This window comes from Pistacia vera, unplaced genomic scaffold (assembly GCF_008641045.1).
Source record: "Pistacia vera cultivar Batoury unplaced genomic scaffold, PisVer_v2 Contig474, whole genome shotgun sequence".
NCBI classification, from domain to species: domain Eukaryota; kingdom Viridiplantae; phylum Streptophyta; class Magnoliopsida; order Sapindales; family Anacardiaceae; genus Pistacia; species Pistacia vera.
Window position 1 is genome coordinate 166,878 of NW_022196306.1, and position 17,042 is coordinate 183,919.

A 17,042-nucleotide genomic window follows, 5' to 3' on the forward strand; every position below is an offset into this window, starting at 1 on the left:
ATGATTATACACAACATCATTCCTAGGGCTATTCACGAGCTGAGCCGAGCTTGTTGGTCACATGTTGGTGTTATTAAAAACCCATGTTCGTCACATGTTGGTGTTATTGCAAAGTTATTGCTAACGTAGTATTACAAAGACAGTGCATGCATATCAAACACAATTCATTTAAAGATACAAAAGAGAAAAAATTCATAAATTCATTAAAGGGTTGTCATTTCCAATAATATTCTGATTTTTTTCTATACTTACAAACAACTACTTATCGTCTTTGTTTTCATATGATATTTCCTCATTTGACTCGGATCCCTGCTTAGTTTTCTCGGAAACTTGATAATGTTGATTTTTTATTAGGTATATGGCCAGAATCAAAGAGTTTTAGTGACCAAGACATGAAACCCGGTTCACCATCATGGGGAGGAGTCTGTCAAGCTGGCATTTACTATGACAGATTCCACTGTAATAAGTGAGTGATTTTTCTTCACTTTCCATGATAATCTGTAATTATATAACCTTTTATTTCTATAAGATCTTGTATTAACTGTTAACACAGTGATTACATTTCAATGAATTAGCTTAAATCCGTCATGATTATAATTAATCTTGAATTACTCTATTAACGTTTTATAGCAAGATCATTGGAGCAAGGTACTACTTGAAAGGTTATGAGAAACACTACGGGCGCCTCAACGAGACGTTGGAATCCCGTTCGCCACGTGACATGATTGGCCATGGCACTCACACAGCGTCCACAGTGGCCGGCCGCCAAGTTGTGAATGCTTCTCTAATAGGGTTAGCAGGTGGCACAGCCACCGGCGGGGCGCCATTGGCCCGCCTAGCCATCTATAAAGTATGTTGGTTAGTCCCTAACAGAGAGAATTCCGAGGAGAATGCTTGTTTTGAGGAAGATATACTAGCAGCCATAGATGATGCCATTGGTGATAAAGTTGACGTGCTGAGTATCTCCCTTGGCCTTGGGAGTTCACAACCTCTTCCTATAGAGAAAGATCCTATAGCAATTGGAGCTTTAATGGCGGTGAAAAACAATATTGTTGTCGCATGTGCAGCTGGAAATGCAGGTCCAGCCTGGGAAACAGTGTCCAATTACCACCCGTGGGTTATAACAGTTGCTGCTAGCTCCATCGATCGTGATTTTCTTCGGGCTGTTATTCTGGCAAATGGCGTCGCAGTTATAGTAAAGAATTTAAATTATTTTTAACGTGTTGCGATTGCTTGATTTCTTGTTCATGGTTGTGTTTGTTTTAATTTTTCTTTTCTTTTGGAACGAATTAATTTTAGGGACGAACAGCCACTCCTAATTACGAGCTTGATGATCAAAATAGAACACTAGTATATGCAGCAGATGTGGTTGTTCCCGGAGTTGACAAGAATTTAGCAGCGTAATTTTTACACCTACTTNCATTGGCCCGCCTAGCCATCTATAAAGTATGTTGGTTAGTCCCTAACAGAGAGAATTCCGAGGAGAATGCTTGTTTTGAGGAAGATATACTAGCAGCCATAGATGATGCCATTGGTGATAAAGTTGACGTGCTGAGTATCTCCCTTGGCCTTGGGAGTTCACAACCTCTTCCTATAGAGAAAGATCCTATAGCAATTGGAGCTTTAATGGCGGTGAAAAACAATATTGTTGTCGCATGTGCAGCTGGAAATGCAGGTCCAGCCTGGGAAACAGTGTCCAATTACCACCCGTGGGTTATAACAGTTGCTGCTAGCTCCATCGATCGTGATTTTCTTCGGGCTGTTATTCTGGCAAATGGCGTCGCAGTTATAGTAAAGAATTTAAATTATTTTTAACGTGTTGCGATTGCTTGATTTCTTGTTCATGGTTGTGTTTGTTTTAATTATTCTTTTCTTTTGGAACGAATTAATTTTAGGGACGAACAGCCACTCCTAATTACGAGCTTGATGATCAAAATAGAACACTAGTATATGCAGCAGATGTGGTTGTTCCCGGAGTTGACAAGAATTTAGCAGCGTAATTTTTACACCTAATTTTTATTAGTTCAAATTAAATTTTGTCACACACTATGTAATACAATTGTTTATTAATAAATATTGCAGAAATTGCCTCCCTGGTTCTCTTGCACCTGAGAAAGTAAAAGGAAATATAGTGGTGTGCATGGTAGGGACTATAGAATCGAGAATTGCGCAGGGGATGGAAGTGAAGAGAGCGGGAGGTGTAGGTTTAATTTTAGGAAACCTTCCAGTAATGGGAGATAGAGCAGTATACGACACTCATGTTCTTCCAGCAACTGAAGTCTCCTCCTCCGATGTGCTAAAAATTATTCAATACATCAGGTCTACCAAGAATCCACAGGCAGTTTTATTCAATAAAACAATGACAATGTTATACGGGGTAGCACCCAACGTGACTTCCTTCTCTAGCAGAGGACCTAATCCCTTTGATCCTAATATTCTCAAGGTAATATAACTTCGGAAACTGGCTTTGCTTATATCTATTTTACACTGTTAAGATTCACTCTTTGTTTCACTATATTCTCTAATTTTAATTTTTTTCTTTACAGCCTGACATCGCGGCTCCAGGATTGAATATATTGGCAGCGTGGAGCGAGGGAACATCAGTTTCAGGAGATGTATTTGATAACCGTAATGTCACTTATAATTTACAATCAGGAACTTCTATGGCTGCCCCTCATATTGCTGCTTCAGCCACACTTATTAAAGCTTTGCATCCTGATTGGAGTAGTGCCGCCATAAGATCCGCCATTATGACCACAGGTAAACTTAAGAGAAAACAGCTTAATTATACGAAAATAGTCATTTCGCGGATGTTTTACATTAAAATGATACATCTTATCTTGCAGCCTCAATGATAAACAACCAAGGCTCGTCAATAACTGATGAACATGGCAATCTTGCCAGTCCTTTTATGATGGGATGCGGGCAGTTCCGTCCTGTAGAGGCAGCAGACCCTGGTCTTATATACGACGCCTCATATGATGACTACCTTCATTACATTTGCAACCTCGGCGGATCCACTGAAGCAATTGATCCATCATATAAGTGTCCACAAGAACCATCGTTCAACCTCAATTATCCATCACTTGCTATTCGTGGTCTTACAGGCACTGCAGTTGTTAACAGGAGAGTTACTCATGTTGGCAGTGTTGCCAATACTGTGTACAACTTCATTGCGAAACCACCAAAGGGAATCACTGTAGATGCCACTCCAAATGTTTTGCGATTTCAGCAAGTTGGCCAGATTTTAAGCTTCACACTTACAATAAGAGCGGTAGCTGGAAGCGAGTATCTGAAATCTAACTATGGCTTTGGCTCGTACTCTTGGACTAGTGGTAATCTAAGTGTTGTAAGTCCCATGGCAATATCTTTAAAATAATTTTTCTTACAGAAGCATAGGGACGTATGAAACCTTTAAAGGTTGGAATAATTTTAAGTAGAGGTATGGGTAAATGTATTCTTCTTTCGTATATTTGAAAAATAAATAATAGTATAATTATAAATTTTTATACAAACTAATATATTATAGTATTTAGTAGATTATTTAAAACTATATATATATATAATGAGTAATGACATTTATAATTAAATTATAAGTATACAACACACAAATCAAACATCAAAACTAGTCGAAATAGTTCTAAAAGTTCTAAACATAATAATATAATCCATTCATAATTAATATTTGTAAAGATATTTTCACATTATTATTATTATTATATTTTTGCCTATCAAACTGCCAAGGTTCACAATTTTTTTTGTTAACTGGGGAAAATTATGCCATAGCAACCCACTGTCCTAACCTTCCAGGTAATCCTCGTCCTTATCATTGGACTGCCCATTAACAAACTTCATGGCGAAAAGTTTCAGTTAAGAGTTCTTTTTCCTTGAAATGGTGTATGGTGATAACAATAAGCAAATATGTTGATCAGTATATACATGGACCTTAGAGAGAGGCTATTGGTTTGGTCTTATCAGCCTCGTAATGTAAACCCAATTTCACCCTGCATCTTTTGTGTGGACTTCTTTTTGGGTTGGGGACTATAAGATTGTACTGGTTCATTAGCTGTAAGCTGTTCACAACAATTTGGCGTTTGGAATATATAATGCATAGTGACACTATAATAAATTTTCCCAAAACGGATATTTTTCTTGCTGAGTAATGGTTATTTTCAAGAGCTGGGCACTATGAGGAATATTTACAAGTCTTCGTTCTGGTTTTCAGCATTCTTTGTTTAGGCATTAATTATATATCACCTTTATTTGCATGACATTATACTATAGATGTTAATAGCCAGAAAAGTATCTCTCTCCAAATCAGTAGAATCTGTATAGCATTTTGGTGTATGGCTGGCTATAATATGTAGCGATAGAGTAAACCAATTTCCAAAATGGAACAGCCCACGGTTTTGACAATTTGAAGGGGTTTGTGTTTTTTGTTCTTTTGCAGTTGGATATTCTATCATCCCTTGTCTTATATATATGTATACATTATAACGTATGCATCTAAAAGAATAAAGAGGTTTACATTTATGTCAATGGCATGAAAGATACATCTAATAAAGAAGAACATGAAGACAGATGAGTTGAAAAAGAGAGGAGGTGTCTTGATACGTCGGATACGTAGCGATTTATATATACAGTGACTACTAAATCCATAAAATGCATGGAATTTGCTATTGCTCTCAACTCTCAACGTAGATGTGTAGGAATTAAATAATCTGGAAGGGGTATTTATGTAATTCAACAGTTTAGTTGTAACACTTTTAGCTTATTTTAGCTGGTTTGTTAAGTTGTTAATCTGTCAGTATTAATTAGTTGGATTAGTTGCTTAATTAGTTAGTTAGTGAGTAATGAGTTAGCTAAGCTTTGTATATAAAGTCTCTGACAAATAAATAAAAGTCAAGAGCATTATTCAGAAATTTTTCTTTTCCTCTGTTCGTACATGGTATCAGAGCAGGAAAGATACTTTTTCTTCTGAATCTTCTTTGAGCTCTTGAAGCTTTGCTTTACGGATTGATTACTCGACATGGTGAGAGAGTCAAGTAATATTGGAGCTGGAGAATCCCCAGCAAACTCCAACGAAAGTTCAGTTTTTATTTTTATGGGACCACAATAATAATTAGACCTAGGCATTTTGGATTTGTCCCAAAAACCCAACCCAAAGGACTGGTCTTAGGACCGATCCTTGTAGGCTTGGTCCCAAACCAGGCTAGGCCTATGGGAGGACGGATCGATCCCTTAATCGGGTCCTCCTCCAAGGCCCGAGCCTGGGACCGGTCCCAGGCCTAGGCCCAAACCCCTTTGCTTAATTTTTAAAAAGTCCTCTATAAAATATCCAAAAACCCCTTGAAAATTTTGAAATTGATAAAAATATTAAAGGTTAAATTAATATTTTGTTAAAAAAAAAAAAAAAATTAATACAGCACATGACCGTTGGTAGCCAACGGTCATGTGCTTAGAGGGGGGATTTTTTTTTTTTTTTTAATTCCCCCCAAGTCCTACACTATAAATAATCCCCCACACTTCTAATTTTTTTTCACACCAACTCTCAATTTCTCAACTCCAATCCAATTCTCATTCATATTTTCTTCAATTCAATTTATATCTATATTTATAATTTATTCATATAATTTATTTATATTATTCATTTTTTTCTATTTTTCATATCATCTTTATTCATTTTTTTTTTTTTTCATTTTATCATAAATTCATAATGGAAGGGCTAAATAAGTTATACGTTCCATCAACCGAAGAAATGGAAAGGTTCGATCCATTTTCACCCTTTCCAAAGGCACCAGCTACAATTCAATGACAATAACCACATTTAGCCGGGACGGGGTGCAACCAAACACAAGCGAGCTACGACTCTACGGCCCAACCCCCTGACCGTCAAAGAGGATCATGTCCGATGTATGATGACACTTCACCAAATCAAAACGGGAAAAGGCGAATGGGGAGGGGGAAAAATTGTGCGGGGTATGTAATTTCTGTGGAATTGTTATCAGCATTGAGAATGGGACTTCGACGATGCAACGACATCTGGAGAAGAAACAGCTCCAAATAATGTAGTTGTCCGGTTCATCTTCAATCGAACCAGGTAGGCAAATTCAAACTCAACTTAATTTTAATCCACAATCCTCAACTCTATCAACATGGCAATACAATGCACTCCAAGCACGAGAGAAAACAGCAAAATACATAGTTGCTATGGACTCTCCCCTTTCTTTATCTGAAAATGTTTTTTTTTTCATTCACTTGATTAAAACTGTATTTTGTCCAGATATACCCCTGTTAGTAGAAGCACAAGTAGAAGAGACATACTAAAACTTTATAAGCAAATAAATATTCAACTTAAAAACAAATTTCAAAATTTTAGCAATATATCTGTTGCACTTACTTCAGACATATGAGTTTGTAGATTAAAAACATATTTCTTAACTGTCATAATACATTACTTAGATCATGGTTGGGGTTTACAACAAAAATTGATAGGTTTTAGACCATTATATACTACAGATAATGCTGACACTATTTATTTTACAATACTTGAAATTTTGCAAGAATATGTATTGATTGATAGAGTTGTAGTGCTAACGCTAGATAATGTAGCTACTAACACTGCGACTATCTCTTTATTTGAAAAGAGATTGGATCCGCGTGGTGAAGGCAATTTTTTTCACCACAGATGTGCTTGCCACATTATCAATTTGATTGTTAAAGCAGGTTTAGAAGCTATAAATTCAAAGATTGAGAGGGTGCAAGCGGCTGTTGGATTCATCATTGACGGTAGCATCAAAAGATGGCAAGATTATGTCAAATATTGTAAGCAAGAGGATCCACTGGTTTGACCTTTGAAGTTATGTACAGACATGCCTATCTGTTGGAACTCCACCTACTTGATGTTGGAGAAAGTTTTGCCAACCGCAAGACAAATTACAGATTTTGTCAATCGGAAGAATTCGTAAGAAGTTGTTAGCTATGATGATTGGACGGTTTGTGAACTTATTAATTAATTTCTTAAAGTTTTTTATGAATTCACTAATACATTAAGTGGTATCTATTATCCTACTACTAATTTAGCGTTAAATATTTTACTTCAAATTTCTAAAACTTTTGCTAAATATAGATATAATGATGTCTTAATGGAAATTATTTCAAAGATGGAAAAAAATACAAAAATATTGGTTAGATGTTCCATTCTTATATGGATTAGGTCTTGTTGTAAATCATAGGTTTAAATTACATGTAGTTAATTGTATAGTTATTAAGATAGACTAGTATTTAGGACATGATTATACATATTATTTGATTAACTTTAAGCAAAAATTGAAAAGCCTTTTTTCTTTATATCAGAGCAGGTACAATGGAATTGGAACGTTCAGCAGAGACAACCAGCAAGACCCTAATGAAGACAACTATCAAGAATCGAGCATGTAGACATATATGAAACATGGCGGCAAAAGTAGCAGCTCCAGCTCATACATACATGGACCAAATGAGCTAAATCACTACCTACAAATGGACATGTTCTACATGACGAAGAAGGAGAAACATGAGATGGATGTGTTTCAATGGTGGAAACAACATAATAGTCGATTTCCCATTGTAGCCCAAATGGCACGTGACATTTTATCTGTGTTGGTTTTTACTATTGCATCCAAGTCAGCATTTTCAATGAGTGGTTTGATTGTTGAAGACAGAAGATGCTCTTTAACGAATGAGATAATTTACGGGGTTGGACTCATGTAGTGATAATACTACATAATACTACAACAGCACCCTGAAGATCCCAAACTACTCGAACTCTTCAGGAACACAGATTTGAACGATGTAAATATTGTTGACGATGAATAATTTAATAAAAACAAATTTATTTAATTGTTTATTTGTGAAGTGTGAATGTGTGATTGTGTGAATATTACATTTATGTTAAAATTAATTAATTAAATTATATCTTTAAAGTTTAAATTTAAATCCCCATATTTATAAATAATCATTAATTAATTATTTTTTTAAAGTAATTAAAAATTTACTAATCTCTCAGGGGTGGAAATAAATTTTTCAGGCCCTTAAAAATTACATTTTGGCCACAAATATAAAAAACATTGGGGGGTGAACATAAATTTTTTAGGCTCATAGGACCAGTCCATGGGCCCATGATCAGTCCTAGGGACCAATCCGGGTCTTGAAATTTCTCATGGGCCTAGGACCGGTCCCAGGCCCATGAGCGACTGGTCCCAAATAGGACCAGTCCCGTTGGGACTGATCCTAATCGAGCCTAGATCCAGGCCCGATTGGGGCTGGTCCCTACCCAAGTCTAATAATAATACTCAGATATTCATAGTATGGGGATGTGCCATCACTAACATGGAAATGAACCCTTCACAAATTACGAAGTCATGTTGCACCTTATTAATCAACTCAAAACAATGAAAATTTGAATAAGTAATTTCTTGATAAAATTAATTCTAAAATTGAGTTTAAAGATCCAATTATTAATTATATGGTCTACATTAGTAAGACAAATATTTCAAATCTGCTTGGCTTTCTAGACACATTTACTTGTTACTATGAAAAGAATTAGATTTTAAAATAGGAAGACCACCATCCAATAACTCTTTTGGATTAAGGATGTGACACAATTGATGCGAACTAGTGTACGTACTATTTTTTATCAATAGCAATAGCTAAAACTGTAAGTAATTTGATAGGGAACCATTTTTGGATAGTGCTAAAAAAATAACCATTTATGAAATCTGCTATTATGCCCATAAAAATTAGGGCTGACGTAAGCTTACATCAATGAGCACCAATAAGAGTTCAGAAAGGCTTTGTGCCATCCAAGGATGCCACATCGCCCCAAGACAGAAAGAATATGGCTATCATCAACCCAGCAGATTTAGGTTTTGTCTATAAGTGAATGAGGACCGCACACCTGTCTAAACCCTAGATAATTTAAGGATATTTCCTAAGTTATCGGCTAATAAAAGGCAAGGAAGGACTTGCACTGCACCTACCTACTTGTGGATTTGTAATCATTACCTTGAATTCATCTACTATAAATAAAGGACTCCTCCTCTCATTTTCGGGATTCTGATTCTAATCTCTATTTTCATAAGCCAAGATAACCTACGAGAAAGAGACTGACTTGATATTCCCTCTGAATACTCAATTATTATACTTCTGCTCACTATTCGCTATATGCCACCTCTTGTAAACTCACATATATAAAAGAAATAGTGGAAGTAGGAATCGCTTTAAGCATCCGAACCACTATAAAAATCCTCTGTCTTATTTATAATTCTGTCTTTGCATTCAATATTATTGTTTAATCTTATCCTGACTCTTGAATCAATCATATCACAGGTAATTTCTAAGGCCAACTTAGTGTTTTGCACGTGCGAGCCGTTGGTGTCAAAATCAAGTATCAACAGTTTGACGTTAGGAGGAGTGTCTGATTTTATATCCGCTCTTCACTCAAAATTTCTCATCAACAATTTCTATCTACGAACTTATGGCTTGTGGTCTTGAAACCAAGCGTACAAGTACCAATAATGAGGAGATCCCTCGAATACAAGATGTTACTTCTCCCGAAGTACCTCCAGTTCCCCAAGGTATCATGGCGGCCATCCCCTCAACCTCTTAACTCGATCCAACTGTAATGGATTACCTGGAAAGGTTCAACAATAATGGCCATTCTCATCCCTTGACCACGCCACCTTCTTCCCCCATTTCTCTTCCATTTCTTCAAAGTCATCCAAGAGAATTACATGAGAATTCATGCCTAAGTGAATATATGTTCATTTTATGGCTTTCTAAGGTAAGAATTTTAGCAAAAGTTTGTGATTTGCGTTTTATAAGTATTAGTTCTCATGAATTTATGTGTTTTAGCATGAATCAATGGAGAAAGTGAGCAAAGGAAGCAAAGAAAATGATTCTTGCAAGAAAAATGTAAGAAAACCCAATCTAAGCTTTAATTTGAGTAGTATATGTGTAAGTTGATTCTTGAGTGTTTGTGTATGATAAGAAGTATTGGTTGTTTAGATGCTTGTTTGATGGAGAATAATGTGTAGAAGTTCAGCCAAGATGAGTAGTTATGTAGATGTGATGTTTTGGTTGAACTTTGGATGAAAATTTGATGAGTTGATGTTGGAATTTGGAAGTGTTGAATCCGGCCAGATTTGAAGTTAAGTTTGGTGAGTTTTTGCTCCAATTTTGGTGGATTTGGAGAGATATGGAGAAATGGATGCATGAGTTTTTTAAATATTATTGAAGAAATTGTTTGAGAAAGGAAAGAATTGGAGTTGAAAGGTTATGTTAGGTTTAACCAAGTGTAAGTTTTAGTATTCAAGAGTGCATTTTGTTATGCCAAAATTTAGAATATCATTTGGTCATGTTAGTTCAATGAAATGAATGGCCTTTAGTGCATAGTTCAAGTTGCTTGAACTTTTAGCATTAGTTTGAATGGCATATTGTATTTAGTCATTGAATTATGAGTTTTGAAACTTATGACTTTAGAAAAGTGATGGCAAGAATTGCATATTAAATTGTTGCAATAGTCTAATAGTAAAAGATGGGTGATTATATTATAATATTACAATATGCCACAATAAATTGTCAAGCTTGTATGCTTGAAATTAGAAAGATCATTCAAAGAATGGCTTGGCCAAATGAGTATATTGTTGTTTCTTGTTTTGAGATTAGTTATAAACAATATGTAATAAGTGATTTTATTGTATAAAGAATAGAAAAGCTTTCCCAAGTATAAATATCAAAGAAACATCAAAGAAATAGAAGTTTAGTTTATGTATTAAATACATGACCATTTTAGAAATTGATTTGTATAGGTATAGTTTTCGTGCCTTACTATATATTACTAGCTATAGAATTGTGCTAGAAGATCTTGAGAATATGTTGTACTGGCCAAAAGTTTAGTTAAGAATTTTAGAAAGAAATTAGAATTTAGCCGAAGTATATATATTGTGTCATATGTTAGATTGAATTTACAATGATTAATATGACAATATAGATTAATGTGTAGAATGTAGCCAAAAGAAAAGAAGAACGAAGGGCATGTATAACAATGTTGATGGTCATGTTGAGAGAATGAAAAATTTATGGCATTAAGATTTGTATTCAGAAAGTTGTAAAAGACATGTTTGTTACAATAAAAAATATTAAAGAGTAGAATTTGTGAGAGATAATGTAATTGTGTACGTATACATTTTACATAGCATGATAGAATTGAAGAATTACATAATTATGTAGAAATTATAGAATCACGTACGTACACACGATGCATAGAATTCAGAAATAAAGAATAAAATAGAAAATGTTTAAGTTAAGCATGTTACTAGAATAGAACTTTGGGCTTTCCAGAAAAGTATAGAAATAAAAACCTTAGAATTAATAGAATACATGCCAGAGTCAGACATGTATTTTAGGATCATGCATAGACAACATATAAACGCATGACATAGCATAGCATATATTTCATAAATTTTAAAATTATTGGAAAATGTCTAGCTAGTTATTTTACAGATTTATAGAGTATGTTTTCAGAGGGCTGTTGCGATGGGGAACCTATAAGCATTCACTGCTTTAGCTAGTGGTGACAAAGATGCAGAAGTTTCCACATGCAAGCCGCCATTAGTGAGCGGCCTCAAAATAGAAAACAGAATTGTACAATCCGCTAGAAATGCATGTGGATGAGGACTGTACTCAGAAAGAATTTTAGAATACTCTCACACAGCCAAGGTTTCAAATCCATGCCTTAACCTAGTCCAATCAGCAAACCAGAACAGAATATAGAAAGAATTTCAAAAAGAAAGAAAAATAGAATAAGAAATAGAATACAGAAAGAGTTTCAGAAATAAAGAAAAATAGAATAAGAAACAAAAAGCAGAAAGAGTTTCAAAAAGAAAGAAAAATAGAATAAGAAACAAAAAACAGAAAGAATTTCAGAACGAAAATAGAATAAGAAACAGAAAACAGAAAGAATTTCAAAAAGAAAGAAAAATAGAATAAGAAATAGAAAACAGAAAGAATTTTAGAAAGAAAGGAAAAGAATTTCAAAAAGAATTAGAAAGAATTTTCAAAAAGAATACAAACATGATCATTTGCATATGCATTAGACATTTTATGTGCATTGCATATTATGCATTTATGCATAGATTAAAAAGTTTATTTTATTATTGAGTGTTTGACTATCTAAAAAAAGAAAATAGAAGTCCATAAGAATAGCCAAGAAAAGAAAATAGAAGCCCATGAGAATAGAGAAGAAAAGAAAATAGAAACCCATAAGAATAGAGAAGAAAAGAAAACGGAAGCCTACGAGAATAGAAAAGAAATTAGAGATATATAAGAAAAGAACAGAAATTAGATACATGCTAGAAAATAACATAAATTAGAAACATGACCAATAGCAAGAAAACTTAGCGATTTGTTGAGTAGAGAAAGAAACAGAAAGTTATAATCTAGTGGAGAAGAGAAATAAAATGATAAAGAATAGCACAACACTAGAAGGATTTAGAAAGATTTGAGAAAAATAGAGCTGCTAAGTAGTACGCCTGAGAATAAATAGAAAAAGCAAGCAGAAATTTAGAAGCAGTACAATAAAAATGGGGACAGCAGAGTAAGAGCATATTTAGATTTGGTTTACTTACTGAGCATTTATAACTCACCCAGTTGCTTTCTTTATTTTATAGGTATTAGATTGTAGTGATCGGGAGACGTCAAGCTGGCAAGAGGATTGCACACATTGTCTCAGTGAAGGAATTATTGTGGATTTATATATGTGAGAAATAGTAATTGTGTTATAGTATGTTATAACTAGATTAAGGATAAAAATTTAAATGAACACCTTTTTTTTTTTTAAGCTAGCAATTCTCTAGATTCTCTCTATAAGATACTCAGTGAATACTTGCCTAGTGAGATATTACATAATGAATCCCTCTAGTCCTATATTGACAGGTTCTATAGAAAGCTGAATAAGGTGGCCAATACACCTAAAGATTCAGTTCAAACTCTTATTATTGCTGAAGTTCATCCGCAAACCAACCGGTGGAAGAAACTGCAATCTGAGGACGATATTTCTCAGTGAGGTTGTAGATATTTCCCTCGCTCGTTTCTACAACTTCACTGAGAAATATCTCCGGATAGAGAACTTAGTGGTTGCTTTGAATTGCCACGACCCCAATCCTTTGACTAGCGCTCCCAATCGAAGGGAACAAAATCGGGGAGAGAATAGTACAAGACCTTATCAGAAATAAGCTAATAAAGATTAGAGAAAGGTAAAGAAACAACGGTTTGAGCCCAAGAAATCCTATGCCTAAGTCCCTCGTTGCAATCACGACAAGAATTTGTTTACTCTACTGAATGCATCGATATCAGCTATTCTGGATAAGTCAGAAGAAGCTAATCTGCTCAGAGAGCTAGAACCCATGAAAAATCTCCCTTCTATAAGAAACAGCAAGAAGTATTGTCATTATCATTTGGATAATGGGCACCATACCAATTAATGTCGAGCTCTTAAGCAGGATATTGAAGACCTCATTAAAAAAAGGGCACTTCAAGGAGTATGTTGATGGTCCAACTCCCACTTAGGATAAGGATCAAGAGGACTATAGGAAGAAGTGCCTTAGTCGCAAGGGTCTCTATTTAGTGAGGATTATATTTGAAGGACCACACATCATAGGGAATTCTCGAGGTGTTTAGGAGAAGTACGCTTGAGAAGCTCATCACGAGCCCATGAGTGTGTTAAACACGGTGTAACGACCTACTAAGGTGCATAGAGAAAAGGAGATTACTTTCTCAGAGAAAGACATGGTATGATTGCATCACCTTCATAAGGATGCACTCATCATTGCAGCTGAAATAGGATGGTGTAAAGTCCACAGAATGTTGGTGGATAATGGGAGTGCCGTGAACATCCCGTTTCAGCGAGCATTCGAGGAAATGCAATTGGAGGAGACAAATCTGAAGCCTGTCTTTGTCCCCCTCTATGGCTTTACTAGGGATCATCTGATTCCCAAGGGAACGATTGCACTTCCAGCCACTTTGGGTGAGACCAACGAAGTGACAAAGATGACAGAGTTTCTAGTGGTAGATCATCTGTCTGTTTTTAATGGCGTATTGGGACGACCTCTATTACGAAACTTTAAAGTTTTCACCTCCATCTATCATTTGAAGATGAAATTTCCCACTTCAACAGGGTGTGGGGAAGTCAAGAGGTCTCAGCATAAATGTCGTGACTGCTATGTAAGAGCAGTGCAGATGGCATGCAAAGGGAAAGGGAAGCCAGTAGGCATTCCTGAGCACGCAATGGCAATCAGTAAGATTGAACCATGACCCGATCCAATGGAAAATAGCATTGATCCTTGTGTTCAGGAGGAGTATTCCCACAGTGGGCCTGTTAAGACTTTATCTGAAGTATTCGTCCACTAGAATTAGCTAACTCGTATGTTAAGAATCAGAAGCAATCTTTGATTTCAGCTTACTACTGATCTAATGAGCTTCCTTAGGTAGTGCATGGACTCATGCTGACATGGTCGGGATCAGTTTGAATATGATATGTCATGCACTCAACATCAACGGTGAGGTCAAACAGTTCACTAGAAAAGAAGAGCCATGGACCCAGAGCATTATGTTGCTCTTAAGGTTGAGGTGGATAAGCTCCTCTCAATCAAGTTCATTAGGGAGGCTCATTATCCAAGTTGGGTCGTCAATCCTGTTTTGGTGAAGAAGCCCAATGGTAAGTGGCGAACTTGTGTTGATTTCACAGATCTCAACAAAGCTTGTCTAAAGGACAATTTCCCTTTGACCAGAATCAGTCAGCTCATTGATGCCACTTCCGGGCATGAGCTGTTAAGCTTCATGGATGCCTACAAGGGTATAATCAGAACTCGAGTACACGCTTGACAAGGAGCAACCTTGTTTATTACAGATCAAGGACTGTATTACTATAAAGTCATGCCCTTCGATCTGAAAAACGCTAGGGCAACTTATTAGTGTTTAGTTAACCATATGTTTTTTGAGTAGATCGATAAATCAATGGAGGTCTATGTCGATGACATATTGGTCAAATCGCATGTTGCTTCAAATCACATACCTAACCTTGTGGAAATGTTCGATATACTCTAGAGATATAAAATGAAACTTAATCCTCTTAAGTGTTCATTTGGAGTATCCTCAGTGAAATTCCTAGGGTATATGGTTAACTATCGAGGAATTGAAGTCAACCCCGAGAAGATCCAAGTTCTTCTAAATATGAAAAGTCCTGCCAATCGAAAGCAAGTTCAAAGCTTGAATGGGAGAATAGTGGCTATCAGTTGCTTCATATTGATAGCAATAGATTGTTGTTTGCCGTTCTTCAATATACTCATAGCCAACAAGAGATTTGAATGGACTATAGAGTGTGAGCGAGCGTTCCAGAGCATAAAAGAGCATCTCGGAAAGGTTATTTCTCTACCTGTCTGTCTCTCAGTATGTGGTCAGTGCAACTCCTATTCAGGAAGAGAATAGAATTCAGTGGCAAGTGTATTATATGAGCAAATGACTACTGGACACCAAAACACGATATCCAAAGATAGAGCGATTGACTTTTGCCTTGTTGATCGCTTCCAGGAAACTGCGACCTTGCTTCCATGCCCACACCATCTAGATATTGACCAACTACCCACTCAGGTAGGACCTTCAGAAGCTAGAGGCTTTGGGTAAATTGCTCAAGTGGGCTATGGAACAAAGCCAGTTCGATCTGCATTACAGATTGAAAACAGTAATCAAAGGGCAGGCTATTGCTGATTTCATTTCAGATCGAAGTTGTCCAGGAAACTGTTCAGAACTTGTCAACCTAGAGTCTCTATATTGATAGGTCTTCGAACAGGAGAAGAGTCGGGACTGGTCTTCTACTCATTGCCCTAAGGGGACTCATATTTATGGAGCCCTTAGGTTTGGATTCAAAGCTACGAATAATGAGGTTAAATATGGAACGCTATTTTTCTAGTCCGCGACTAGCAAGAGAAATGAGGTTAGATGTCATCGAAATTAATAGTGACTCCTAACTAGTTGTCAATCAAATTCTCAGCTAAAGAAGAGCATATGATCAGTTACTTGAAGAAAGCCAAGGTCACACTCAAGCCCTTCAAGCATTATATGATTAAGTAGATCCCAAAAGATAGTAATTTTATTGCGGTGGCTTTGGCAAAGATAGCCTCTTCGTTGGACTCTGACGTGCTGGACAGTATCCCAGTTAAGTACACTGAAGTTCCCAACATCAACTCACCTGAACAAACCGTAGCACAATTGAATCCATTTCCTAGATGACTTTAATTATGTAGTATCTCAAAGATGGGGTTCTTCCTAACAACAAGACTTTTGCAAACTAGAGCTACTCGTTACACTCTCATTGGAGATCAGTTGTATAAACGAGGGTTTAGCACTTCCCTCACCAATGTGTAACAGATGAGGAAGCAGATTATATCATGAGAGAGATACATGAAGGGATCTATGAAGAAGTGTGACAAATGTCAGAGATTCGTGAACATCCGCAAGCTCCTTCTCACCAGCTAACAACGATGACCAGCCCTTAGTCGTTCTCTATATGGGGAATTGATCTCATCGGACCCATGCCAATTTGTAAAGGTGGTGTCAAATATGTGGTGGTCGTAGTGGATTATTTTTACTAAGTGGATCGAAGTAGAACCTTTGGTCGCAATCACTATGAAGAAGCTCAAAGACTTTGTCTTCAAAAATATAGTGTGCCATTATTGAATCCCTCATACACTTATCTTTGATAATAGAAAACAGTTCGACAATGAGGATTTCAAATAGTTTTGTGAAGAGCTGGGGATTCATAAGAAATTTACCTCAATAGCAAGACTGTAAGCTAATGGTTAAGTTGAAGCTGTCAACAAGACTATCAAGCATATATTGAAGGCCAAACTTGTCGCAGCCAAGGGCAGTTAGGTCGATGATCTCCCAAAAGTTTTATGGGCATATAGAACGACTCTGAGAACCTCTACTACAAAAATACCCTTCTT

At 36.1% G+C, this 17,042-nt stretch overlaps 1 protein-coding gene across 1 annotated transcript; it reads left to right on the forward strand.

Annotated features, from left to right (window-relative positions):
- LOC116146201 (subtilisin-like protease SBT5.6) lies at positions 1 to 3,379 on the forward strand. The gene is made up of 7 exons (XM_031431610.1): positions 1 to 85; positions 355 to 466; positions 631 to 1,195; positions 1,300 to 1,400; positions 2,083 to 2,443; positions 2,547 to 2,760; positions 2,847 to 3,379. The coding sequence occupies exons 1-7, from the start codon at positions 1 to 3 to the stop codon at positions 3,377 to 3,379; spliced, it is 1,971 nt and encodes a 656-aa protein (XP_031287470.1).
- The last annotated feature ends 13,663 nt before the right edge of the window (positions 3,380 to 17,042 follow it).